The sequence below is a fragment of the Ranitomeya imitator genome, chromosome 2, assembly GCF_032444005.1.
Source record: "Ranitomeya imitator isolate aRanImi1 chromosome 2, aRanImi1.pri, whole genome shotgun sequence".
NCBI classification, from domain to species: domain Eukaryota; kingdom Metazoa; phylum Chordata; class Amphibia; order Anura; family Dendrobatidae; genus Ranitomeya; species Ranitomeya imitator.
In genome coordinates this window covers 760,069,311-760,096,655 of record NC_091283.1, presented here as the reverse complement: position 1 = coordinate 760,096,655, position 27,345 = coordinate 760,069,311, and the positions used below count along the sequence as shown (strand labels likewise).

The 27,345-nt window shown below is 49.2% G+C and overlaps 1 protein-coding gene across 3 annotated transcripts in view; it reads right to left on the bottom strand.

Annotated features, from left to right (window-relative positions):
- LOC138665669 (WASH complex subunit 2C-like) overlaps window positions 1-27,345 on the bottom strand; it is a 152,710-nt gene that overhangs the window by 65,660 nt on the left and 59,705 nt on the right. For all 3 annotated transcript variants that reach the window (XM_069753348.1, XM_069753347.1, XM_069753349.1), the window contains 2 exons: window positions 22,765-22,919; window positions 14,364-14,454 (listed from right to left, as the gene is read on the bottom strand). In XM_069753348.1, the coding sequence (XP_069609449.1) occupies window positions 14,364-14,454; window positions 22,765-22,919 (246 nt within the window). The remainder of the gene's footprint in view (window positions 1-14,363; window positions 14,455-22,764; window positions 22,920-27,345) is intronic.

Below are 27,345 nucleotides of genomic sequence, written 5' to 3'. Positions count from 1 at the left end.
TTCGTGGTGGGAAAATCAGTTCCAGATTGGCCCAGCGGGAAACCAGGTGGATCTGGACACTGGATACCGTGCATCCCAAAGGGCTGAATGAGAATATAAGTTTTGTCCCTTTTCTATAAATTACTGGTGGTTGAAATTTATACGTTTTATATGTTTTTATATTTATTTGTGTTTGTTTTATTTCATTTAGTCCCACCAATCTCTGCCTTCCTGTGATGAAGTGTTCAATATACTATGGAGATCTCTGACGGTATCATATTGATATATCTAAGTCTAGCAATGAACAGTATGATGGTGTGTCACTTTAAGGATACAGGATATTGAATGACATACAATCCTTCGTAGATCATCATACTACAGTTTATACCACCATATATTATAACTCTAACGCTATCGAAGTCCATTAATGAACAGTATGATGTTGTGGCACCAAAAGGATACTGGATAGCGAATGACAATCTTTGGTAGATCATCATACTACAATTTATACTATTATGTATTGCAACTATATAATGTATGGGGTACCTGTGACTTATGTCTCCTGTTTATATTACCATGTGGATGTACCATGACTAATTTATGATTATGGATATGAGTGTATTAACATGCGTTGGGCTATTTATGTTATTTATTGCTTTATTATATTGGAGATTCAGCTGTACATTTACTAATAACTGTATCCATAGAACATCATTCCTGTCTGAGATGTATACCACGTATTATTCAATTCGAGACTCCATTTATAGCTTATAGAGACCCAGCCATCTGTATCTAGTTATCTCATCCCGGTGAATGAACATTGCCCTTATAAGCCACAGCACGCATGCGCGCCATGGTCTCGGCCCGCCTGTCAGCTCTCGGCGTCTATTGTTGCTGCAGCGACGGTCATGTGACATGACGTCGCGCGGCAAGTGATGCTGCCACCGTCTGGCGTCCTGTCACCATGGCGCTGCACCATGCGTCACAGGAAGTGGCTGTTAAGTGTTCCGGGTGCAGGGCATCGCTGGACTCCATGTATTGAAACTGATCGTGATTGGTGTCTGGCGTCTTTGGGCACCTGTTCATTACGGAATTGGGTTCTGATTGGTTCTTGGGGCTTTTTATACCCTCACTTCCCCTCTTTTCCTTCACCCCTTGAGAAAGGCTATACTGCCGAAACACACGTCGGGGAGGACGCTCGTGGACATACTCCTGGCTGATTACCTGTAATGACATGCGATGATGTGGCTGTTTTTTTTTTGTATTACAGGAGTTAGGATATTGATTCACTAGGCTATTTAGGTAATGTGCAATGTATATGTGATCACACTCTATAAGACTCTATATGTCCCTGCAGCCTGTGCGGTCAATGCCAATAATGTCCCCTGAGTATCCTATTCTCAGCATGTGTTGGTGGTGTAAGACTCATGCTGGTGTGGTAGTTGGAGGCAGGTATATCTCGCCCAGGTGTTTGTCCTATGTGAATTAGGCCACTCAGTATCTTCAGGGTGCTAAGGGGTTAATGATTGCAGGAATAAAAGATGACCAGCTGGGGGTTTCCAGTGTCTGCCTGGGGCACACAGATTGCCTGTCTGTGTGAGACAACCGTGAGTGAGAGCTCTGCTCAAGAATTGTGTGATGTTAGCTGGGTGGGAGAAGCCCCCCCAGTTGTTAAGTTAGCAACGTGTTTGTTTAGTTAGTGCCGGACAGGCTAGGATTTATTTTTATGTTTTGTTTTTCTGTGTTGCTTTCACTTTAATAAATCTGACCTGAGGTCAGCCTACTTGGAAACCTGCTGTACGCCTCAGAAATTCAATGCACAAACCACGTGACCTTTGACCCCAGCAAAGGCGATCCCGGAGTGTTTTGTCACATTGTGGTGGAGAACGCGGGCATACCGTGGCACAGGCGACAGCATGGAAGCCGTGGTGAAAGCCTTAGTACAGTCCACTGCCGTACAGCAGCAGGCCACTGCCACACAGCACGAAGCTAATCGCTTGATGGCCGCACAGCTGAAGGAGTTAGTGGACATGACGGTTGCAGACCGCCAACTTCTCCAACAGGTGGTGCAGCGCCTGGTGAGCATGCCTGACGCTGACCCGGAAGCAGAGTCCAGAAGGATCCATGTGAGTCGATACTGGCAAAAGCTGACTGCAGAAGATGACGTCGAGGCATACCTGACAACGTTTGAGCGGACGGCATTGAGAGAGAAGTGGCCGAAGGCACGATGGGCCGATTTGATTGCCCCGTTTCTCTCCGGCGAGGCCCAAAAAGCTTACCATGATTTGGACCCGGAGGTCGCTCAGGACTTTGAGAAACTGAAAGCTGAGATCCTGGCCCGGCTGGGTGTGATGACGGCTGTCCGGGCACAGAGGGTACATCAGTGGACATACCAGCAAGATAAACCGGCGCGGTCTCAGAAGTTCGACCTGATCTACTTAAAGAAATGGCTGCAACCCGAGGTACTGACAATACCCGAAATAATCCAGCGGGTTGTCCTGGACAAGTACCTGAGAGTACTACCCCCAGCGCTGAAAAGGTTGGTAAGCCAAGGAAATCCCACGACAGCGGATCAACCTGTGGAGTTGGTCGAGCGTTATTCCGTGGCAGAAGGACTTCCCGACGACACCGCCAACCCCGGTCTGTGCCTCCTCCTCGTGGAACCGGTAAGACTGTTCCAGGGACTACGGGTGAAGGAAAATCGCTTAAAACTGTGGGGGAGGAGTCCGGGACTGCTCGCACTCCGAGTCCAAGAGTATTGGACGGTGGTCTCAGTAGGGGACCTGTTAGGTGTTTCCGCTGCCATGAGAAGGGTCATGTTTCTGCGAACTGTCCTGTTACCGCTGAACCCATGCAGTGCGACGTTATAGACTCTAGAAAACGCATGTCTTTGGTTACACAGCTAGTGAGTGTGAATGCGGGTCAAAATGATACAGTGAAACACCTGTGTGAATTATCTGTTGATGGGAAAAATGTTGAGGCATTACTAGACTCTGGAAGTGTGGTGACTCTGGTGAAAGCTAGTCTGGTGGCACTTCCGTCTGGTCCGTCTGACAAGTTTTCTGTGACGTGTGTGCATGGTGACACCCGCTCGTACTTAACAGCGGTCATATGGATTTCCACTCCCTATGGGTTGGTGCAACACAAAGTGGGACTCGTTCCCGCATTGTTGCAGGATGTAATCCTGGGCAGGGATTTTCCCTATTTCTGGCAGTTGTGGGAGAATCAGTTGCTCCTTCACGGTAGCTGTACCCGTGAATCTTCTCCCATGCCATCTGGAGGTCCCGAGTCCCTAGAGGAGACCCCACAGGAAGATGTTGCTGGGGAGGTTAGTGAATCTAACCTTCAGCACCCCTTCTCCGTCATGGCGGGGGAAACGGAGGAAACTGAGGAACCTCAGCGAGAGGCGGAGGCAGACAGCCATCCGGCACCCTGCCTGCCAGATTTGGGAGTCCAGGTGGATGACTTCCACAGCGAGCAAATGAAAGATCCTACCCTGACTCTGGCTAGGAAAAATGTAAAATAGGGATTTTTGTGTTACTCACCGTAAAATCCTTTTCTCCGAGACGCTCATTGGGGGACACAGGACTGTGGGTGTATGCTTCTGCCGCCAGGAGGCTGACACTAAGTAAACTTGAAAAAAAGTTAGCTCCTCCTCCATCGTATACACCCTGACACTGGCTACCAGAGACTCCAGTTTGGTGCAAAAAGCAGTAGGAGAACAAAAACACAAAAAATAGTATAACCGCATAAATACAGAAACTTTATGTCTAGAAAAGATCCTACTGACTAATGTAATAAGATATAACCAAAGCAGCCATAAGGCTACCAGGGAGGGAGCGGTGTCCCCCAATGAGCGTCTCGGAGAAAAGGATTTTACGGTGAGTAACACAAAAATCCCTATTTCTCCTTCGCCTCATTGGGGGACACAGGACTGTGGGATGTCCTAAAGCAGTCCCTGGGTGGGAAAAATAACTCACCAGTAAAAGACATCCAGATAATGTTTGTCTACAAATGCGCCACTGCCGCTTGAAGAATTCTTCTACCCAGACTTGCATCTGCAGAGGTCTGGGAGTGAGTATTATAATGCTTAACAAATGTGTGCAGACTAGACCAGGTCGCAGCCTTGCAAACCTGCTCTGCTGAGGCCTGGAGCCGAACGGCCCAGGAAGCCCCCACCGCTCTAGTCGAATGAGCCTTGATTCCGGCCGGAACCGTCATGCCCATGGAGCGATAAGCCTCCTGGTCGCCCTTATCCACCTGGCCAAGGTAGATTTTGAAGCCGCGCATCCCTTCCTGCGACCCTGCGGAAGGACAAACAGAGCATCTGTCTGGCGAAAAGGAGCTGTACGGGAAACGTACCTCCTCAGAGCCCTCACCAGATCCAACGTATGGAGAGCTTTTTCTACACGGTGCGCAGGTGCCGGACAAAAAGAGGGCAGAACAATATCTTCATTGATATGAAATGATGAAACAACTTTCGGCAAAAAGGACGGTGATGGTCTGAGCACCACCTTGCCCTGATGAAAACGCAAAAAAGGAGGACGACAAGAAAGGGCTGCCAGCTCCGATACCCGTCTTATGGACGTTATGGCCACTAAAAATACGACTTTCCAAGAAAGAAACATCAAAGAAACCTCTTGAAGAGGCTCAAAAGGAGCGTCCTGTAAAGCCCTTAAGACCAGATTAAGGTCCCAAGCTTCCAAAGGAGTCTTATAAGGAGGGACCTTATGAGCTACTCCCTGAAAAAAAGTCCTGACTTGACGATTAGGAGCAATCTTGCGCTGAAAGAGAACTGATAAAGCCGAAACCTGCCTTTTAAGAGTACTAGGAGCAAGCCCAGAAACCAGGCCTGCTTGAAGGAAGGCTAGAATGTTTGGAACGGAAAAATGCAGAGGAGGCAGCCCGCGTTCTCTACACCAGGAAAGAAACACCTTCCAAGTGTGATAATAAATCCTGGCCGAGACGGACTTACGTGCACTGATCATGGTATCAGCCACTTCTTGAGAAAACCCAGCCTGAGTTAAAACCCAAGATTCAACGGCCAGGCCGTCAAACGTAGGACCTCTGAGTTCTGGTGGTAGATCGGCCCTTGAGATAGAAGATCCGGCCGATCGGGGAGCCGCCAAGGAACCCCGGCGAGAAGTTGTACCAGGTCTGCATACCAGGTCCGTCGTGGCCAATCCGGAGCTATCAGGATGGCCGGCACTCTCTCTGATTTGATCTTCTTGATTACTCTCGGGAGCAGTGCCAGAGGAGGGAACAGATAAGCGAGACGAAATTGGTTCCAAGACAGTACCAGCGCATCCACAGCGATAGCCTGGGGATCTCGGTAACGAGAGACAAAACTGGGCACCTTGGCATTCAACTTGGATGCCATTAGATCCACGTCTGGAGTTCCCCAAAGATGGCGTATCTGCAAAAAAACCTCGGGATGGAGAGACCATTCCCCGGAGGCTAGACCCTGACGGCTTAAGAAATCTGCCGCCCAGTTTTCTTCGCCCGGAATGTGGACAGCCGAGATCACAGAGTGATTTCTCTCCGCCCAGAGTAGAATCTGTTTTACCTCCTGCATGGCTGCCTTGCTGCGGGTGCCCCCCTGGTGATTTATGTAGGCTACCGCCGTTGCGTTGTCCGATTGAATTCGGACAGGGCGACCCGCCAGAAGGTGGTGGAAAATCAACAAGGCTAGCCGGACTGCTCGAATCTCTAAGATATTGATGGGGAGATCTGATTCCTGAGGAGACCAGCGTCCCTGAGCTGTATGATGGAAGAACACTGCTCCCCAACCCAGGAGACTGGCATCTGTTGTGACCACTAGCCAATTGGTTGGGGGAAAAGGCTTTCCCCTGAGTAGAGATGAGCTGTTCAGCCACCAAGCGAGAGCCTGCTTGGTCTGGAAAGACAACTGAAATTTGCGGTTGAGAGAGAGAGGATTTCTGTTCCATACTGATAGGATTGCACGCTGGAGGGGTCGAAGATGAAACAGTGCAAATGGAACCGCCTCTATGGTTGCAACCATCTTTCCTAACACCCTCATCCCGGACCGAATCGTATGAGGGTATGGTTGTAGAAGATTCTTCACTTCCCGCCGAAGGGCTAAGACCTTGTCCTGGGGAAGGATAGTTAGGGCTTGAGAGGTGTCGAAGATCATGCCTAAAAAAGAGATTTTTCGAGACGGCTGTAGGGAAGACTTCTTTAAATTTACCACCCAACCTAGACGGGAAAGGGTGTCCAGAGTGATGCCGACATTTTCCCTGCAAGATAGAAATGTCGGTCCCTTGATCAGCAGATCGTCTAGGTATGGCAAGACGACTATACCTCGGGAGTGCAAAATGGACACCACAGTTGACATTACTTTTGTGAACACCCTGGGAGCGGAGGCCAGTCCGAAAGGTAATGCCGTGAACTGGAAGTGTAGATTGTTTACGGCAAACCGGAGAAATCTTTGATGGAGCGGAAAGATGGGAATATGAAGATAAGCATCCTGAATGTCTACTGAGGCCAAAAATTCTCCCTTTTCCAGAGAAGCGATGACCGACCGTAGAGACTCCATCCGAAAGTGACGAATGCGGACAAACCTGTTTAAGAGCTTGAGATCTAGGATAGGCCTCACTGCTCCATCCTTTTTGGGGACTACAAAAAGATTGGAATAAAAGCCCTGAAACCTTTCTTCCTTTGGAACAGGAGAAATGACACCGCTGATACGGAGAGACTCTATGGAATTGAACAGGCTTTGACGAAGAGATTTGCACCTGGGAAGACGGGATGGGAAGAACCGGGGAGGGGGCAGCTGAACCAGCTCTATCTTGCAACCTGAAGATACGAGCTCTGCCACCCACTGGTCGTGGATTACCTGACACCAGACCTGGCGAAATAAAAGTAGACGTCCGCCTACTTTTTTGGAGACGTCCGGAAGAGGCCTCCAGTCACTTGGCCGAAAATCTTTGCGTCCTAGAACCTCTGGATCTAGAGGACTGGGGACACATTCTTCCCCCCTGGCTGGCTGTATAAGGGGTCCGACCGTCTCGGTCCTGCTTGGGCCGACCCAGCGCAGGAGAACCTGCTGCTGGGGCCCATCTGACATAGCGAAAGGTTCTGAAACGGGCCTGGAATTGGCGCCGAAAAGGCTGTCTAGCCCTCTGCTGAGGAAGAAACTTACTTTTCCCTCCTGTGGAGTCAGAAATGAGCTGATCCAGCTTTTCTCCGAACAAACGACCACCCTGATACGGCAGGGATGTAAGAGATTTTTTAGAGGTAGAATCAGCCCGCCAGGACCTTAACCAAAGGGCCCTTCTGATGGCAATAGCATTAGACGCAGCCGAAGAAGCACAATCTGCCGCGTCCAGAGATGTGTTAATCAGATAGCTACCGGCCATAGCTACCTGAGACGCCATTTCAGCCAATTCTGCTGACACATTACCTTCTTGGAGAGCCTTAGATAATGAGTCTGACCAAGAAATCATAGCCCTGGCAACCCAAGTTGCTGCAAAGGAAGGAAAAAGTGCTGAACTTGAGGCCTCAAAGACGGAACGAGCCAAGCTCTCTATAAGGCGATCCGTAGGATCCTTAATTGATGATCCATTAGGGAGAGATAGCAACGTGTTAGAGGCTAAACGGGACACTGGAGGATCTACAGAAGGATTTTCTGCCCAATCGCTACAAAGTTCCGAAGCAAAGGGATACCTAGCCTTCAGAGCTCTTTGCCCTGAAAAGCGTTTGTCCGGGTGCTCCCGATTTCGAGGACCCGATTCGTCGCACTCAGGATGAGAGGAAAAAACTATATGGGCCCGTTTAGTCCGCTTAAACGAGACCTTATGATCGGAGGCAGAGACGAGCTCGTCCTCTATCCCCAAAGACTGATTGACAGCTTCAATTAGGCTGTCTACTGACTCCTGAAATCCAGGTTTATCAAAATTAAGAGACCCTTCCGACTCGTAGTCAGTCTCAACTTCACCGCTTTCTGCAGGGGAAGGAGAGCGAGATACGGAACTCCAAGATGCGGAAGCACCTGAGTGCCTGGGAGACGCTTTGCGAATCCGCTTTCCATGCGTCTGTCGAGTGAGAGCGCGGCCCCTGCAGGCCGAAGACTCCTGAGATCCCGAGGCCCTCTCTGAGACAGGTGGATTATCGGTCCCGACCGCCGGGGTCTGCAGAGATTTGATCGCTTCAGTAAGGGACGCCATGGATTGTGACAAGGACGTGACCCATTCCGGTGGGGCTACCACAGCGTCTGCCTGAGGGACCGGAACCGGAGAGACTACTGGAGGACTGGCAGGGGGGGCTCCTGGACACGTTCAGAGTCACAGGCCTCACATAGGCGACTAATTTGGGCGTGCGGAAAAAGGGTACTACAAGATACACAACTGGAAATAAGAACCGTGTGAGTCTTAACCTTTCTAGACATAACAATCCGTAATGCTATACCCAGGGCCAGAGACTGGGACAAAAAAGAATGCTTCAGCCAGATGCAGGAAGAAGCACTTACCCCAGTCCTGTGTCCCCACGAGTACCGAGATGGATCCTAAAGGCACGATGTGAAGCCCAACAAACGCTGTCTTAAATGTACAGCAGGCCTTAGGGGGAGGGACCGCCAGAGATGCTGCGGCCTGGAGCAGGCCCAAAGCCGGGGCTTCAATTTTCCCCCCGTACGGCACGGAGAGCCGGAACCGGAAGTGACGCGCCGGAGCCTCACAGCGTGGTCCGAAGGCCGGAAGTCCTGGCTCCAGGAAGTTGCCCCATGAGGAGAAGCAGCCAGGCAGGTCCGAAGCCTATGGGGGGATAGCGGCGCTGTACCTGCAGCGCCGCTCCTAACACCGCGCACCGCCGGACCACGCTGCAGCGCCGACAACGCTACAGCGCCGCATGACACAGCAGCCGGGACCACCCGGATCATGCCACAGCGTCGCGCCGGCCGCTGAAAAGAGGTACCGCACTCCCGGAGGATGTACAGGTAAAGCCAGGAGCCCCCCTTGTGAAGACACCGCCTCCTATAGATATTGGGGGGGGGGGGGGCTGTGAACAAATCTGGACATATCCTTTCCAGCACAAACCAGTGGACAAAGAATCCACTGGATAGACGCCGACTGTTAGATTGGTGCCGACGTCCCCGCCACTAGATCCCTCAACGAGGGGTAGAAAAAATGACGGTGCAGGAACCCTATCTCCATTATCCCCAGGATAAGGAGAGGGACCGTCATCACCCCAGCTAACACCCACAGGGGTGTAGAAATCAGGGGGAACACACGGACAACTCACAGGCACCTGTACAGCCTGGAGTCTAGGTACCTCAGGGTGGTCAGGGCTAAGTCCGGTGAATAATCCCACGTAGCGGGAAAGGATACGTGGAGAAATATCGCACGTACTTGCCCGTTGATGGTTTGGGGAGATCGGACCCTCAAAAAGGTCCGTCGCCCCTTCAATCCAAAGGTGTTGAAAAATCGGGTCCACGATCCAGGACCCAGAGATGTGCCTCCTTGAGACACTAAGCATAAACTGGAGTCTCTGGTAGCCAGTGTCAGGGTGTATACGATGGAGGAGGAGCTAACTTTTTTTCAAGTTTACTTAGTGTCAGCCTCCTGGCGGCAGAAGCATACACCCACAGTCCTGTGTCCCCCAATGAGGCGAAGGAGAAAATGATAGATGGGGTACCCGTAGAACCTGACACTAGGCTAGCGTACCCGTATATGGTTCTTGAAAATGATTTGCTCTACCAGGTAGAAAAAAAAGGGGAAGACACAGTGCAACGGTTAGTGGTACCCAAACCTTATCGGCGGAAGGTACTGGATTTGGCCCGCGGACATATAATGGGGGGACATCTGGGGGTACAGAAAACCACAGAAAGGATATTGCATTGTTTTGTGTGGCCTGGAATACATAGTGATGTGCGTAACTATTGTGAGTCCTGTCCAGAGTGCCAAATCGCGGCCCCTAAATCTCAGTTCCGTAGCCCTTTGGTACCCCTTCCTATCATCGGGGTCCCTTTTGAGAGAATTGGGATGGATTTGGTTGGGCCCCTTCCCCGATCCGCACGTAGGCACCAACATATCCTCGTCATCGTGGACTATGCCACTCGTTCCCCGGAAGCCGTCCCTTTGCGTAACACAGCTACCAAGACAATCGCCAAGGAATTGGTACAAGTGTTTAGTCGGGTGGGAATTCCAAAACAGATACTCACCGACCAGGGGACTCCCTTTATGTCGAGGGTAATGAAGGAGCTCTGCAGGCTCTTACAAATAGACCCGTTGCGTATGTCTGTCTATCATCCTCAAACAGATGGCCTGGTTGAGCGCTTCAACAAAACCTTAAAACAGATGCTCCGGAAGGCGATCGACAAAGATGGGAAGAACTGGGATTACTTGTTACCCTATTTGCTGTTTGCCATTAGGGAAGTTCCCCAGTCTTCCACAGGGTTTTCGCCTTTCGAACTGTTGTACGCCCGTCGTCCCCGGGGACTGCTGGACGTCGCAAAAGAAACCTGGGAAGGTCAAGTCACTCCCTTTAAAATGGTGATCGACCATGTAACCCAAATGCAGGATCGTATTGCCGCTGTCATGCCCATTGTTAGGGACCATATGTTACAGGCCCAGGGAGCCCAGAGGCAAAGTTATGATAGAGGCGCTAAGGTCCGTACATTTGCACCCGGCGATAGGGTGTTGGTCCTAATCCCTACGGTGGATAGTAAATTCCTGGCGAAATGGCAGGGCCCATTTGAGGTCCGAGAAAGAGTTGGTGAAGTGAACTATAAAGTGTACCAGCCGGGTAAAAGAAAACCGGAACAGATTTATCATGTGAATCTGATAAAATCCTGGAAAGACCGCTCTGCCCTAACGGCGGATCTGCCCCGTCCGGTTTGTTCACCTACTGTACCGGAGGTGCAGGTTGCCGAGACTCTCTCAGAACGACAAAAATCTGAGGTTAAGCAATTTTTGTTACAGAACCGACAGTTTTTTTCCGAAAAACCTGGCCGGACTAAGTTGGTGAAACATGAGATTGTCACAGAGCCTGGCGTCACTGTTCATGTGAAGCCCTACCGGATTCCGGAAGCCCGCCGTGAAGCCGTCTCCCGGGAAGTGATGGCAATGTTGGACTTAGGAGTCATTGAGGAGTCGCACAGCGCCTGGTCCAGTCCAATTGTGTTGATACCTAAACCGGATGGCTCCATCCGGTTTTGTAATGACTTTAGGAAACTGAATGCAGTTTCTAAATTTGATGCGTACCCTATGCCCCGGGTCGATGAGTTGATCGACCGGCTTGGTAAAGCCTGATACATTACGACCCTGGATTTAACAAAGGGGTACTGGCAGATTCCTCTGGCCGAGGCGGCCAGAGAGAAGACGGCATTTGCTACACCGGAAGGTCTGTTCCAGTATGTCTATATGCCGTTTGGACTTCACGGAGCTCCCGCAACGTTCCAGAGATTGATGGATCGAGTCTTGAGGCCTCACAGACAGTACGCTTCTGCCTACCTGGATGACATCGTAATTTACAGCATAGACTGGGAAACTCATCTCCAGAAGGTACAAGCGGTGATTGATGACCTGCGAGATGCAGGTTTAACGGCAAACCCCAAGAAATGCCACATCGGGCTTGAAGAAGCCCGATACTTGGGCTACGTGATTGGCCGAGGAGTGGTTAAACCCCAGATCGACAAAATACAGGCAATTCAGGGCTGGCCACAACCAGTGAACAAAAAACAAGTACAGGCTTTCCTGGGGATTGCCGGCTATTATCGCCGGTTCATACCCAATTTTGCAGCCATGGCTACTCCCTTGACGGATCTTACCAAGGGGAAGGGTTCCGTCACGGTAAAATGGACCTCAGCTGCTGAAGAGGCCTTCCACAGCCTGAAACGGGCTTTGTGCTCTCAGCCCGTACTAGTGACTCCTGATTTCAGCAGCGAGTTTGTGGTACAAACTGATGCCTCTGATACTGGTGTCGGAGCTGTACTTTCCCAGGTGAGGGACGGAGTCGAACACCCGGTCCTCTATCTCAGTCGGAAACTGAATGTACATGAGCAGAGATATGCGGTGGTTGAAAAAGAGTGCCTCGACTCCCTCAAGTATTACCTGGCCGGTAGGAAGTTTAGGCTGGTCACAGACCATGCCCCTCTCAAGTGGATGCACCTCCACAAAGACCGTAATAGTCGGGTAACCCACTGGTTCCTTGCCCTGCAGGCTTACTTTTTTACGGTGGAGCACCGACCTGGGGTGCAGATGGGGAACGCAGATGCCCTATCCCGAGTGCACGGTTTCAAGAGTGTTCTTGCTCGACCGGAGTGGTCTGAGCAAGGGGGGGGGGGGGGGGATATGTAAGACTCATGCTGGTGTGGTAGTTGGAGGCAGGTATATCTCGCCCAGGTGTTTGTCCTATGTGAATTAGGCCACTCAGTATCTTCAGGGTGCTAAGGGGTTAATGATTGCAGGAATAAAAGATGACCAGCTGGGGGTTTCCAGTGTCTGCCTGGGGCACACAGATTGCCTGTCTGTGTGAGACAACCGTGAGTGAGAGCTCTGCTCAAGAATTGTGTGATGTTAGCTGGGTGGGAGAAGCCCCCCCAGTTGTTAAGTTAGCAACGTGTTTGTTTAGTTAGTGCCGGACAGGCTAGGATTTATTTTTATGTTTTGTTTTTCTGTGTTGCTTTCACTTTAATAAATCTGACCTGAGGTCAGCCTACTTGGAAACCTGCTGTACGCCTCAGAAATTCAATGCACAAACCACGTGACCTTTGACCCTAGCAAAAGCGATCCCGGAGTGTTTTGTCACAGTGGGTTTAACCCTTCCCGTTCTTCCATTTTCCATCTGTACCTGGTCATTTAATAAAATTAATTTTGATTATTTAACCCCTTAATGACCGCCAATACGTCTTTTAACTGACCTGAGATATAAGAGAATAGCCTCACCATACAGGTGACAATCCAGCATCTGTCAGTTGTACACTATAGCTGACAACTTGCTGTACCAGCCACGATCAGTATTTGCACCATCTAAATCTGTTTAACCCCTTAGATGCTGCTGTCAATAGTGACTACATCATTATAAATGGTTAACAGAGCGTGGGGGCTTCTTCTTTGTCCCAATTGGTGCCCTCATATCATGATTTTGTTGTCCTGATGTTTGCCATGGCAATTCATGGCCAAATAGCGGCCTTAGAGTCTGTCGGCTGTAGTAATCTGTTTAGAAGTTAGAGACATTTAGGTGGTAAAAATACACATTTTCATTTCTGTCATACCACTTTGCATTAATTTCTGTAAAGCACCTGAAGGGTTAATAAACTACCTGACCGCAGTTTTTGATATGTCAGGGGGTGCCGTTTTTAAAATGGTATCACGTTTGTGGGTTTCCCAATATATGGGACCCCTAAAGTCACTTCAAACATGGATAAGTCCCTAAAAAAATAAATTTTGTAAATTTCTTTGAAAAAATGAAAAATTGCTGCTACATTTTTAAACCTCCTAAACTGCTAACAAAATAAAATAATATTTTACAAATGGTCCTGATGTAAAGCAGACATGTGGGAAATGTTATTTATTAATGGTTTGCTGTGGTATGACCATCTGGATTAAAGGGATAATCATTCAAATTTAGAAAATTGCTAATTTTTAACATTTTTCTCAAATTTTTGATATTTTTTATAAATAAACAAAAAATGTAGAACAAAATTTACCATTATCATAAAGTATAATGTGTCACGAAAAAACAATCTCAAAATCACTGGGATTTGTTGAAGCGTTGCAGAGTTATTACCACATAAAGTGACACTGGTCAGATTTCAAAAATTTGCCTCGGTCACTAAGGGGTTAAATTATCTTTGGAACTTTCTGTCGTTGTTTTTTCTTCGTTGTTCATGAGTATTTGCGACTGTTCCCTCTAATGTCCATGAATGTATGATCACAGTATATTAATATTAGATCTAATGATATAACTACTGTGATGTTTGTTAGTCTCATGTGGTGGTTTGATTTCACAATCTGATCATCGTAAATTTGACAGAATGCTGGCGAATTCTGTGCTGGGAAGTATGGCGCTTAGAGACAGTAACTGGCCTCAACCTTCATGTCTCCAGACAAACTTGCTGTGACTATTGGGCGATGGGCCACAAGGTCACTGCCTTCTAAAGAAGGTAGGGTAGGCAGGAAGAATCAGTTGCAAGTTGTGTGGACTACAATGTGTGATTGCTGGCTTCTAGACCTGTGTAGTCTCAGCCCCAGTATATTCACATAAAAAAATAACCCATACCGAACAGTTATAATTTGCATACTAAATACTTGATGCACCTACATTCATTTTCTTTGCATTTTGCATCATACTTAATGCAGAGCACAGGGCGCTGATGAATGCAGCACAGCAACCGAGCTGATATTTTATCACCTTTTAAGACTTACGGAAGATTTGGTCACGCCAGATGAAAACAAAGGCTCTTCACTGCCAGCATCATCTTCAAATAGCAAGGAAACACGGTGACTTTTCTTCTGACTATAAAGAAATAATGCTATCAGATCTGGTAATTACTCCTCTCCTAGCTTTAATATATATCAACAGATTGACAAGGGACAGGTGTACTGCTGGGGCCAGTGAATTGTGCCACCGTTGGCTCTGGTGATCAATACCTCGGAATATTCCTTTTATTGGCCCCTTGATTAAATGTTTATGAATTAGGAAAAAGGAGTTGGGATTAGAGAGTATAGTGATTAGACAGTACTGGTGGTAAGCGAGTGACAAGGATCCCTTCACAAGGATCTGTTAGGTGTGTCTGTCCTTTTTGATACATAGCACTATGTATTTCGGGAGTTTGCTTGTTTGACCCAATCTTTTTGTGATTCTATTGTTTCTAAGAATATTACAACATATTGAGTTTAACCCACTGTGGTTCAGTGATAGATTTTGTTTTATTTATGTACATGGGAGATTTGGCCAAATGAAATTCTCACTGCACAATCTGTAAGGGTATGTGCACACGTTGCGGATTCTCTGCGGATCCGCAGCGTTTTTTTGCGTTTTTTTGCGGTGCAGAAATGCTGCGATCCACAATTGATTTACAGTACAATCTAAATCAATGAGAAAAAAAAATCCTGTGCACTTTGCAGAAAATCCGCTGCGGAAACGCTACGGTTTAAAAGAAGTAGCATGTCACTTTTTTGTGAATCTGCAGCGTTTTTGTACCCATTCCATTATAGAAAACCGCAGGGGTAAAAAATGCAGCAAATCTTCAAGAAAACCGCAGCAAAAACCCCCAAAAACCGCTGCGGAACCGCACAAAAAACGTGACAAATCCGCAGGTGCGTTTTCTGCCAGGAGAGGCAGAATCCGCACCAGAAATTCCTAAGCCTAATCAGCAACGTGTGCACATAGCCTAACAATCCCGAAAAGAAAGAAGAATTGGAAGCATTTAAAGACCAGGATGGATGAACACAGAACTTAAACACTTGCTAAAAAGGAAAAAAGAAATGTACAGTAAATGCAAAATCGGGAATGCAGAGCAAGTGTAGAAGAGCTAATGCCAGTAATGAAGTAAAGCTTGCAAGGGAGACCAAAAGTAGCAAAAAAAGATTTTGGGGGTATGTCAAAAGCAAAAGAAAAGTCAAAAGATGCTTAAGAATTTTTACAGGATGAAAAGGGTGAAGTGGTCAAAAATCATGTTGAGAAGGATGAATTTTTAAATTCCTATTTCTCTATCGCCTTTCATTGGGGGACACAGGAACCATGGGTGTATGCTGCTGCCACTAGGAGGCTGACACTATGCAAATAAAAAAAGTTGGCTCCTCCTCTGCAGTGTACACCCCACCGACAGGAAGAAAGATCTTCAGTTTAGCTTAGTGTCAGTAGGAGGTGGACACGGGTCTTTCATTAGACCCTTATCTACCTCAATGTGCGTCGTTTCTTTTCAGGTTTTCCGGAAGGGATACAGGGTGAGCAGTCACACCCGTAGTCCCACAATACGGACTATGAGTACGGCGTGTACTGCCACCCCGTATCCTCATAGATCCCTCACCAGGACCAAGATCCTAGCACACAAGCGTGCTCAGAAGTCCGGTCCTGCACTGTGCCCTTTTCCCTCAGCGTGGCGGCCTTGCAGGCAACCGCGCCGCTTTTCCTGACATCGGCACTTTACCCGCCGCCGCCGCGGCCCTTCCGGGTGGCCTCCGGCCTCAAATTTAGGCCCCGGGTTCTCCCGGGGCCTACTTCCGGCTTCCTCCTCCGGCCACACCGTGCCCCTTTGCCGCGGCGCGGCAGCCTTGCAGGCAACCGCGCCGCTTTTCCCGCCGCCGCGGCCCTTCCTGGCGGCCACCGGCCTCAAATTTAGGCCCCGGGTTCTTCCGGGGCCTACTTCCGGCGCCGCGTCCCCTCCCACTTCCTCTCTCTCGGGCGGGCTTTTCTCCCGCCCGATTATCACGGCAAGCTCCGCCCACCGCCGCCATCTTGGTGCTCCTGGCCTGGCGGTTAAGCCCGCCCACCACTCCCAGGCAGCCACAGATACTTATTTCTGAGCCAGGAACGTTTCTCTTTGCCCATCTCAAGAGCGCAAATTTCTGGCATCCTCACATCTCACACTGGCCTGCAGGCAAGCTACATCGGACAAGAGAGTGCATCAGATGTCTGCCTGTTCTCCTAGGGGCTATCGTTCCTGAGGAGCATCTTCCAAGCCGTGCAGCCTTCCATCCGGAAACCGCAGCGTCTGCCGTGAGTACCTCTACACCGCAGTTTTACTTAATCCCCTGCCAGACCACCCCCCCCCCCCTCCCCTCCCCCTCCCCACCCCTCCCCCCCCCCCTGTCCCCTACTCTCCAGACATTTCCCTCAGGGGCCCCTTCGGGCTAATTTTAAAGGTGGTCTCTCCCGGCATCCTACTTCATCCTGTGCCTTACTGAAACACTTTCAGGGTTCGTCTTGTAACCCCAAGCTTCCCTCAGGCAGGCCCGCAGCAACCCACATTATGTTCACCGCCTAAGACTCCCTTGCTGCTCCGCCTCAGAGCGAAGTCCCCTCCCCAGGCTGGGCCTCCCCTCTGTCTCTATCAGTAGCGAATCTCACACGGGTGTCCCAGACCCTTGTGTCCGTGCTCGATCAGTTGCCCCTGCAGACTTCCGTAGTAGCCAGCGGGTCGCTAGAAGCTCCGTCCGAGTCTTCCATGCAGGCCGCGAAAGATCCAGACGGGAACGCCGGTCTGAGTTCTCTTCTCGGTCCATCTCGCCCCACGGTCCTTCTCTGTGGTCGACTTCCCCCTGATCCCCTCCCCGGAGTCAGCCGAGGCCTCGGAGGATAATTTGGGGCCGAAGTTGAACCAAATCATAGCATGAGGGATATGGTTCAAACCTTCATTGGAGCGTCCAATCTGACCTGTGGCATCAAAGATCCCTCTACGGAACCTGCAGATCAGGCGGTTTCGTTTAGACGGTCTAAACTACCTCCCAAGGGATTCGCTCCTCATCCTGACTCGAGGAGCTTCTGGCCAGAGAAAGAGAGAATTCGACCAGACATTCTCAAAGAGGCAAGCGTCTTGGAGTCTCATATTTCCTTCCTCCGGATCTCATCGCCAATCGGAACGAGAGGCGATAGAGAACGACCTCTCCCTCTGTGGATCCGCCGACTGCTAGACTTGCCACCAGCACAGTCCTCACGCTGTCCGGTGGGGCGAATCTGACAGATTCCATCAATAAGATCATGGAATCCTTTGCGAATTCAGTTTTCGCAGCTGCCGCATCATCCCTATGCCCGGCTTTCGCTTCCATTTGGGTTTCGAAGTCTATCCGAAGGGGCTAAACAACTCCGTTGGGGCATTCAGGCTGGAGCTCCACCAGACTTGCTGGCGAAAGTTGCCACCCAGATTACTCGCTCTGTTTGGCTCAAGGGTCATCAAGAAGTCCCTTACGAGCCTGCCTTTTTCAAGGATCACGTCTTTTCGGTTCCAAGCTGGACTAAATTATCAAGGATGCCACTGGTGGCACCAGTTCTCTTCTTAGGCGGCAACTTCGGTCCTTTCGGCCCTCTTTTTCGTCGTTTTCGCGGCATCTGACCCCTTTTTCGCAACAGCAGAGGCCACAGGCACGTTAAGAGAAGAAGGTAGTCTTCGACTCACTCCTTCCTGGCGTTCCCGCTACTCCTAAGGTGGATTCGCCAGGTCCAGGACTGGAAATTCTACCTAGGCAGGACCCACGACTAGGCCCCAGCCCGTTTCCTAGGCTGGGCAGCCGTTCTCCTGTTCCCCAGGGATGTCTTTGTCTCCTCAACAGAGAACGCATGGGCCAGGGAACTTGTATCCTCTGGAGACAAAATAGATTAATTTCACGGTCCTGGGATCGTTTTCTCTAATCCCAACCTCCAAGAGAACCCGTTCTAGTCCTGGGTTTCTTTACAGCCATTGTTTCCCTCCTTAAATCCGGGGTAACATTCCCGTCCCTGAACAGGAACGGTTCAACGGTTCACAGGCTTCTCTTCGAACCTATTTGTACTGAAAGAGGACGACAAGGTTCGTCCCAGTCCGGATCTGAAATTGCTGAACAGGAAGTTTCGTCTGAGACTCTTCAGGTTGATATTCCCTCGTTCAGTAATCACTTCCATGGAGGCTCAGGAATTTCGGTTTCAGGCTCCCGAAAGTCTATCCCTCTTCCCCGACAGTCTTGCCGTTGCGGTGGCTCGTCAACAGGAAGAAGTTCCGTCTTGTTGCTCCAGGGTTCTCGGCTCCCCTCCTTTCTGATGGACCATAAAGGTCCTAAGGAGGTTGGTTGCAAGATCGGAAGCAATTTTTCCCTTCGCCCGTTTCATTCAAGACTTCTTCAGCAGGCTATTCTATCACAGGAGGACAGGTCTGTCTTCTCCCTGCATCGTCCGATCCGTCTTTCTACCGGGATCAAACTGTTCCTCCACTGGTGGCCGAGGTCCCTGCTCTTATCCCAGAGCACATTCCTCACAGCATATCCTTCCTTCCAGTTTCCTGGCAGGTGGTGACGACAATCTCCAGCCTTCTCGGCGGAGGCGTGGGGCTTTGTCACCTGTTCTTTTCATGGTTGTTGGTCGGCACAGGAGTCCTCTCTGCCAATCAATGTCCTCGAGTTCCGGATCTTCTTTCTATCTTTCCTTCACTGGGGTAAGGATTCTCAGCAGCCTGCCAATTCGAATTCAGACAATGACACAGCAGTGGCATATGTCAACCACCAGGGGTGGACGCGGAGTTCTCTGGCCTTGGCCGAGTTTCCAGGATCCTCTTTTAGACAGAGGCAACGGTCCTGGTGAGATCCTCAGTGCAGGTCCCTGGCATGGACATTTTGGCCGCCGTCTTCCTCGGGCCTCGCGGCAGGGGAATGGTCCTTACTTCAGAAGGTCTCTTATCGGATTGCTCTTCGTTGGGGGACTCCAGAGGTGGTCCTCACGGCGTTCCGATTGAACAGAAAGGTCCCTCGGGTCGTCCCAAGGTCCCGCGATTCTCTCGCAGTGGTGTTGACATTTTGGCCATTCCTTGGTCGCAGTTCCTGCTCCCCTATTGATTCCCACACCTTCCCTTGCTTTCCAAGCTATCGTAAAAGATCAAGGTGGGATGGGTGCCGGTCATTCTGATCATCCCGGATTGGCCCAGGAGGTCTTGGTTTGCAGGCATCGTCAATCTTCTCGCGGACACCCCTGGTGCCTTCCAAACAGACCCGATCTGCTGTCTCAGGGTCCGATCTGCCACCCGAAATATCGGTCGCTCAGTTTAACGGCGTGGCTGTGGACTCCACAGTTTTAAGAGCGTCCGGCCTTTCGGCCCGGATGAGTCACACTATAATCCAGGCTAGGAAGCCTTCGTCTTCTTCCAGGATCTACTATTGTACCTGGAAGGCTTACTTTCGTTGATGCGAGTCCAACTGCTTTTCACTTATGTCCTTTTTCCCTGCCTTCCATTTGGTTTTCCTTTAGGCAGGACTGGATTCGGGCTTCGTTCTCAGTTCCCTAAAGGGCCAGGTTCCTGCGCTCTTCTTCCCTTTAAGAAGACTTTATCTTCTCAGCCACAGGTTAAGACCTTCCTTCAAGGAGTAGTCCAGGCTGTCCCTCCGTACAGGGCCTCTGTCGATTCATGGGAATTAAAGGTTGTGTTGGTTCTTAGGGGTTCCCCCCTTTGAGCTTCTCAGGGAGTTTTCCCTGTCAGTTCTATCTCGGAAGGTGGCTTTTCTCAGGTCCATCTCTTCGATCCGCCGCGTTTTTGAGTTGACGGCCATTTCCTGCCGACCTCCTTTCTTGATTTTCCACCAGGATAAGGTGGTCCCAGGCCTCCGCCTTCCTTCCTTTCTCGAGGTGGTTTTCATCTTTCCACCTCAACGAGGACATCGTTCTACCTTCCTTTTGTCCAGCTCCGACTCATCCTCTGGAGCGATCGTTGAACAGGCTGGACCTCGTCAGGGCAGTGAGGTTCTCCCTGGCTAGCACGGCTGCTTTCCGAAAGATGGATTCTCTTTTCACCATCCCTGATGGCGTGCGTAGAGGCCTGCCGGCTTCCAAGGCGACGATTGCTCGCTCGATCAGAACGGCAATTTTGGAAGCTTACCGGGTCAAGCACGGGAGGGCCCCTCCTGAGATGAAGGCTCACTCTACCCGGGCAGTCGGCGCTTCCAGTGCGGTACGTCACAGGGCTTTCGCCGACGGCTTTGCAAAGCGGCAACCTGGTCTTCCATCCACACGTTTCGCCGAACTACGGCGGACTCCAGCCTGGGCAGAAGGATCCTGCAGGCGGCAGTGGTGAGTCCTCGGACCTGATGGAAGTCTGTTTTTCCCACCCCAGGGACTGCTTTGGGACGTCCCATGGTTCCTGTGTCCCCCAATGAAAGGCGATAGAGAAAACAGGATTTTTGGTTGCTTACCGTAAAATCTGTTTCTCGGAGCCTTCATTGGGGGACACAGCACCCTCCCAGGTTGAACAGCTCTGTTCACTGTATACGTTTGAGTTCTTTGAACACTCTTTGGGTGTTTGAATCTGTTAATCTGTGAAGTGCCGCGGATTTTGTTGGCGCTATATAAAGTTTATTATTCTTATATTATTATTCTCTTTTACACGTTGCTTCTCCTACTGCTTTCTCACTAACTGAAGATCTTTCTTCCTGTCGGTGGGGTGTACACTGCAGAGGAGGAGCCAACTTTTTTTATTTGCATAGTGTCAGCCTCCTAGTGGCAGCAGCATACACCCATGGTTCCTGTGTCCCCCAATGAAGGCTCCGAGAAACAGATTTTACGGTAAGCAACCAAAAATCCTGTTTTTGCATCAGTGTTCTCTAAGAAAGCAATTGTAACATCAACTTATCTTCACATTGACATCGAAGGAATAAAATAATCCACTCTATCTATAAACAGAGAGATGTTAAGGGAACACTTAGCTAATTTAAATTAATTTAAATCTCCTGGTCCAGATGAATTACATCCTAGGGTACTTACAGTGTCTGCAAATTGAGATTCTGGTTTGGCTATTATCCTAAGTCATGTGACAAGGCTCGTTAAAGGGTCAACATTGACTTGTAGGATTGCTACCTTCCAATAGGTGGCACTAGAGTTCAAGCTCTCTTCCTCTCTGAAGAGACAATTTGCATAATTAGCATATTACCCAGAGGAGCATTGCGGCTTTAAGTCTCCTCATCTCGGCATGCTTAGCATGTCGATCTCCGCAAGGAGAAAAGATACTTCTTGGATAACGGTCTGATGCCTCTCACACAGCCAAACCAGATCTCTGCTTTGCACTCACGAGGGGCAGTACTCCGAAACACAGTGTCTGCAAATTGAGATTCTGGTTAGGCTTTCATCCTAAGTCATGTGATAAGGCTCGTCAAAGGGTCAACATTGACTTGTAGGATTGCTACCTTACAATAGGTGGCACTAGAGTTCTAGCTCTCTTCTTCTGTGAAGAGACAATTTACATAATTAACATCCTAGGGTACTGAGAGTTAGAGGAAATTGCAAACCATTTGCCCAAATCTTTGAAAATTCCTGGAGAACAGGAGAAGTCCCATAAAACTGAACACAGGAAAAGGTTGTCCCTATCTTCAATAAAGGAAAAGATGGAGGCAGGAAATTTCAGGCCAGTGAGCCTTACTTCTATACCAGGAAAGATCTTTGAACAAATTATTACACAGCATGTATGGAAGTACTTGAATAATTAACCAGAGTCAGCATGGGTTTGTAGTCTGGCATGACATGTTTGCTAATCTACTTTCCTTCTATGATGGAATCACCGACTGGGTAGATCAGGAAAGCATTTGATAAAGTATCTCATATTATCCTTATTGAAAAAATGACCAAGTACGGGATTGACAAGGCTAGGTGGATTCATAACTGGCTCAGTGATCGTACTCAAAGAGTGGTAATAAGTGGTTGCACCTTCAATTAGAAGGGTGTTGTGTTTCAAGTGGGGTACCACAAGGCACTGTCCTGGCCCCAGTGTTGTTCTATTTTTTTTTTTTATAAATGACCCAAATAAGGGAACTGAAGGTAACCTAATTAAATTTGCAGATGATGCAAAGCTAGGAGGGATGGCTCACAAGGTAATAATGCAGAATAGTCTAAAGGCACACCCCAGAGGATCATCTGAACAGCACTCCCTTGAAAAGACCAAATAAAATAGAACTAAACAAAATGGCCTATATATCTGGAACAGTGTTCAGAATTTAAAAAAAAAAAAATCAAGACTGTCATAAGCAAATACTGGACACTATTGAACTGGTGACATGTGACCTGTAAGGGAAAGTCATGCAAATCAGGACAAAGTTTTCTGGAGTTCTGGTGACAAGTCCTTTTCAAAAGACGGATCACATGGGGAGAAAATAAGCATACCTCTCTCTTGTAATTGCAAATAGATCATCATCATTGTCATCAAACACACTAGATTTCTTCCTGCTCTTCTCTTCTTTCTTGTGCTTTATTGGACCATCAGTATCCTTTTTATTTTTCTCAGTTGGTTTTATGCTGACAGACTGAGCAACAGGATCCTGCAGAAAAAAACAAAGTATGGTCGAATGAAAGTCTGAAATCTTTACTCGGCTCATGTATGGTGTCTCCTTGCCCATTTTTTGACTACTGGTCATTGCAGGTCTAGTTACAGTGGCATGTAAATGTTACGACACCCCTCGTCAAAATAGGGATTTTTGTGTACTCACCGTAAAATCCTTTTCTCTGAGCCACTCATTGGGGGACACAGGACCATGGGTGTTATGCTGCTGCCACTAGGAGGACACTAATTTAACACAGAAAAATTAACTCCTCCCCTGCAGTATACACCCTCTCACTGGCCAATATTCAACCAGTTCGGTAATAATGCAGTAGGAGTATTAAACACTAGAACACTAGATGGTGGCCCGATTCTAACGCATCAGGTATTCTAGCGTATGTATGTATGTATGTATGTATGTATGTATGTATGTATGTATGTATGTATGTATATAGCAGCCACATAGTATATAGCACAGGCCACGTAGTATATAGGAGCCATGTAGTATATAGCAGACACGCAGTCTATAACACAGCCCACGCAGTATATAGCACAGCCCACGCAGTATATAACACAGCCCACGCAGTATATAACACAGCCCACGCAGTATATAACACAGCCCACGCAGTATATAACACAGCCCACGCAGTATATAACACAGCCCACGCAGTATATAACACAGCCCACGCAGTATATAACACAGCCCACGCAGTATATAACACAGCCCACGCAGTATATAACTCAGCCCACGCAGTATATAACTCAGCCCACGCAGTATATAACATAGCTCACGTAGTATATAACACTGCCCACGTAGTATATAGCAGCCTCGCAGTATGTAACATCGTAACATAGTTAGTAAGGCCGAAAAAAGACATTTGTCCATCCAGTTCAGCCTATAACATAGCCCACGTAATATATAACACAGCCCAAGTAATTTATAGTACAGCTGACCCAGTACAAAAGACAGGCCACATAGTATATAACACTGCCCACGTAGTATATAACACTGCCCACGTAGTATATAACACTGCCCACGTAGTATATAACACTGCCCACGTAGTATATAACACTGCCCACGTAGTATATAACACTGCCCACGTAGTATATAACACTGCCCACGTAGTATATAACACAGCCCACGTAGTATATAACACAGCCCACGTAGTATATAACAGCCCATGCAGTATATAACACTGGCCACGTTGTATATAGCAGCCACGCAGTATATAACACAGCCCACATAGTATATAGCAGTGTGGCCACCATATTCGCTAAGTCTTCTGGGTAATTTTGCAATACATCTCTGGGAACGGAAGCTGGCGGCAGCAGCGCACACAACGGCGGACGACGGAAGGTGAGAATAGCAGGTTTTTTGTTTGTTTTTTTTAATTATTTTTAACATTAGATCTTTTTACTACTGATGCTGCATAGGCAGAATCAATAGTAAAAAGTTGGTCACACAGGGTTAATAGCAGCGTTAACAGAGTGCGTTACCCGCGGCATAACGCGGTCCGTTAACGCTGCCATTGTGTCAGCGCTGACTGGAGGGGAGTATGGAACGGGCGCCGGGCACTGACTGGACGGAAGTAGGGAGGGACTAATTCTCGGCCGGACTGTGCCCGTCGCTGATTGGTCGCGGCCTGGCGCCTGGCCAATCAGCGACGTGGGATTTCCAGGACAGACAGACGGAAGTACCCCTTAGACAATTATATAGTGAAAAAGACAATAAAACTATGTCAAAACCCAAGAAGTAACAACAAGCCAATAGGCTAACAGGGTGGGTGTTGTGTCCCCCAATGAGTGGTTCGGAGAAAAGGATTTTACGGTGAGTACACAAAAATCCCTATTTCTCCTATGCCTCATTGGGGGACACAGGACCATGGGACGTCCTAAAGCAGTCCCTGGGTGGGGAGCAACATAGCTGCTAATACCCCATGTACTATAGACTTATGGCTAAGGTACTACCGACTGCAGAATGCGCCTGCTAAGGGCAGCGTCTGCAGAGGATAGAGAATGGATGTGGTAGTGTTTTGTAAAAGTATGCAAGCTGGACCAAGTCGCAGCATTGCAAACCTGTTGTGCTGACGCATAGTGCCGGATGGGCCAAGAGGCGCCCACTGACCGAGTAGAATGGGCCTTAATCCCTTTTGGGATAGGAGCACCCCTGACACGATAGGATTCCTGAATAAAACGATCAAATCCATTTGGCTAGAGTAGCCTTGGAAGCGGGTAAGCCCTTCCTTTGTCCCTCTGCAAGTACGAAGAGAGCATCTGACTTGCGGAAGGGAGCTGTCCGTGAGATATAGCGTCGAAGGGCCCTAACCACATCCAGAGTGTGCAGAGCTTTCTCAATGCGATGGACAGAATGAAGGCAGGACAATCTCCTCATTGAGGTGGAAAGAGGAAACGACTTTGGGTAGAAAAGTGGGAGAAGTCCACAAGACTACCTTATCCGGATGAAAAAACAGAAATGGAGGACGGCAGGAGAGAGCCGCCAACTCCGAGACTCGCCTGATTGACATAATAGCCACTAGAAAAACTACCTTCCAGGAAAGGAAGGTCGGAGAGATGTCCTGGGTGGCTCGAAAGGAGGCTCCTGAAGAGCTCCAAGGACCAAATTAAGATCCCATGGATCCAAAGGCATTTTATAGGGAGGCGCCGCACGGGAAACTCCCTGAAGGAACGTCTTAACCGGTAATCTGGTGGCAATTTTTTGTTGGAATAAGACTGACAATGCTGACACTTGTCCTTTGAGGGAGCTAAGTGCAAGGCCCGACTCTAGTCCTGATTGGAGAAATTCCAATATGGAAGAGATGGAAAATACTAGAGGAGATAGTCCACGGGCGTTGCACCACGCAAAGAAGATTCTTACGGTGATAAAGGCGCATGGACACGGGCTTTCTAGCACTAATCATGGTGGAATACATCTCAGGGGAGAATCCAGCTTGGGCCAGGGCCCCGGAATTCTGGTGGTAAATCGGGCCCTGAGAGAGAAGGTCCATGCGATCTGGAAGCCGCCAGGGGACGTAAGAGACCACCTGAACCAGTTCCGCGTACCATGCCCGGTACTGGTACCCCCTCTGCCCTGATCTTCTTGATGACCCTCAGTAACAGGGGAAGAGGAGGAAAAATGTATGGAAGGCGGAATTGATGCGACGGTAGGACCAAGGCATCTGCTCCCATGCACGAGGATCGAGTGATCAGGCAATGAACTGGGGGACCTGGTTGTTTAGCCTTGAGGCCATGAAGTCCACATCCAGAGTCCCACCAGCAATGGCAAATCTGCTGGAAAACTTCTGGGTGGAGGGACCACTCGCCCGAGGTGAGACCCTGGCGACTGAGGAAGTCCGCACCCAATTGTCCACACCTGGTATGTGGATCGCTGAGATTGGCGAATGGTTGCGGCCCAGCGGAGGATGTGGATCACTTCGAGCATGGCCGCCTTGCTGCGGGTTCCCCCTTGATGGTTGATGTACGCCACCGCTGTGGCGTTGTCGGACTGGATTCTGATGGGGTGACCTGCAAGGAGATGGTGAAAACTGAGCAGAACTAGTCTAATCGCTCGTATTTCCAGGATATTGATGGGGAGACACGATTCTCGAGTGGACCACCGCCCCTGAGCTGTGTGGTGACTGTAGACTGCACCCCAGCCCAAAAAGCTGGCATTGGTGGTCACCACCAACCAGCGTACTGGGAGAAAAGACTTCCCCTGGTTCAGGGAGGACTTGAGTGTCCACCACCTGAGGGTCTGCCTGACCCGCCAAGACAGACGGAAACGACGGTTGAGAGAGGACGGGTTCCCGTTTCATGCTGACAGCAGCGCATGCTGTAAGGGACGGAGATGGAACGGCACGAACGGAACCGCTTCCATGACTGCTACCATTTTCCCGAGAATGCGCATGCTGAAACGAATGGAGTAAGAGACTGGGCGAGAGAGACTCCGTGCCCCCTGCTACTAGGACAAGGCCTTTTCTGGTGGGAGAATGACCAAGCCTCGGGAAGTGTCCAGAGATATTCCCAGGAAAGAGATCAGCTGAGCTGGGACTGGGAAAGATTTTTCGAAGTTTATCTTCCAACCCAGGCGAGAAAGAGAATCCACCGTGATGTCGACGGACTCCTCGCTGGATATGACGGGCCTTTTATCATCAGGTCGTCCAGTGCCACCACTCCCCGAGCATGAAGGATAGCCATGACGGCTGCCATGACCTTGGTGAAAACTCTGGGAGCGGTGGCAAGGCCGAAGGGTAAGGCCACAAACTGGAAGTGTTCCTCGCAAAAAGTGAAGCGAAGAAACTGTTGATGAGGAAAAATTGGGATGTGGAGGTAAGTATCCTTGATGTCTATGGATGCTAGGAACTCTCTCTTTTCCATGAATGCGATGACAGAACGGAGGGATTCCATTCTGAAGCGTCGGATTTTTACAA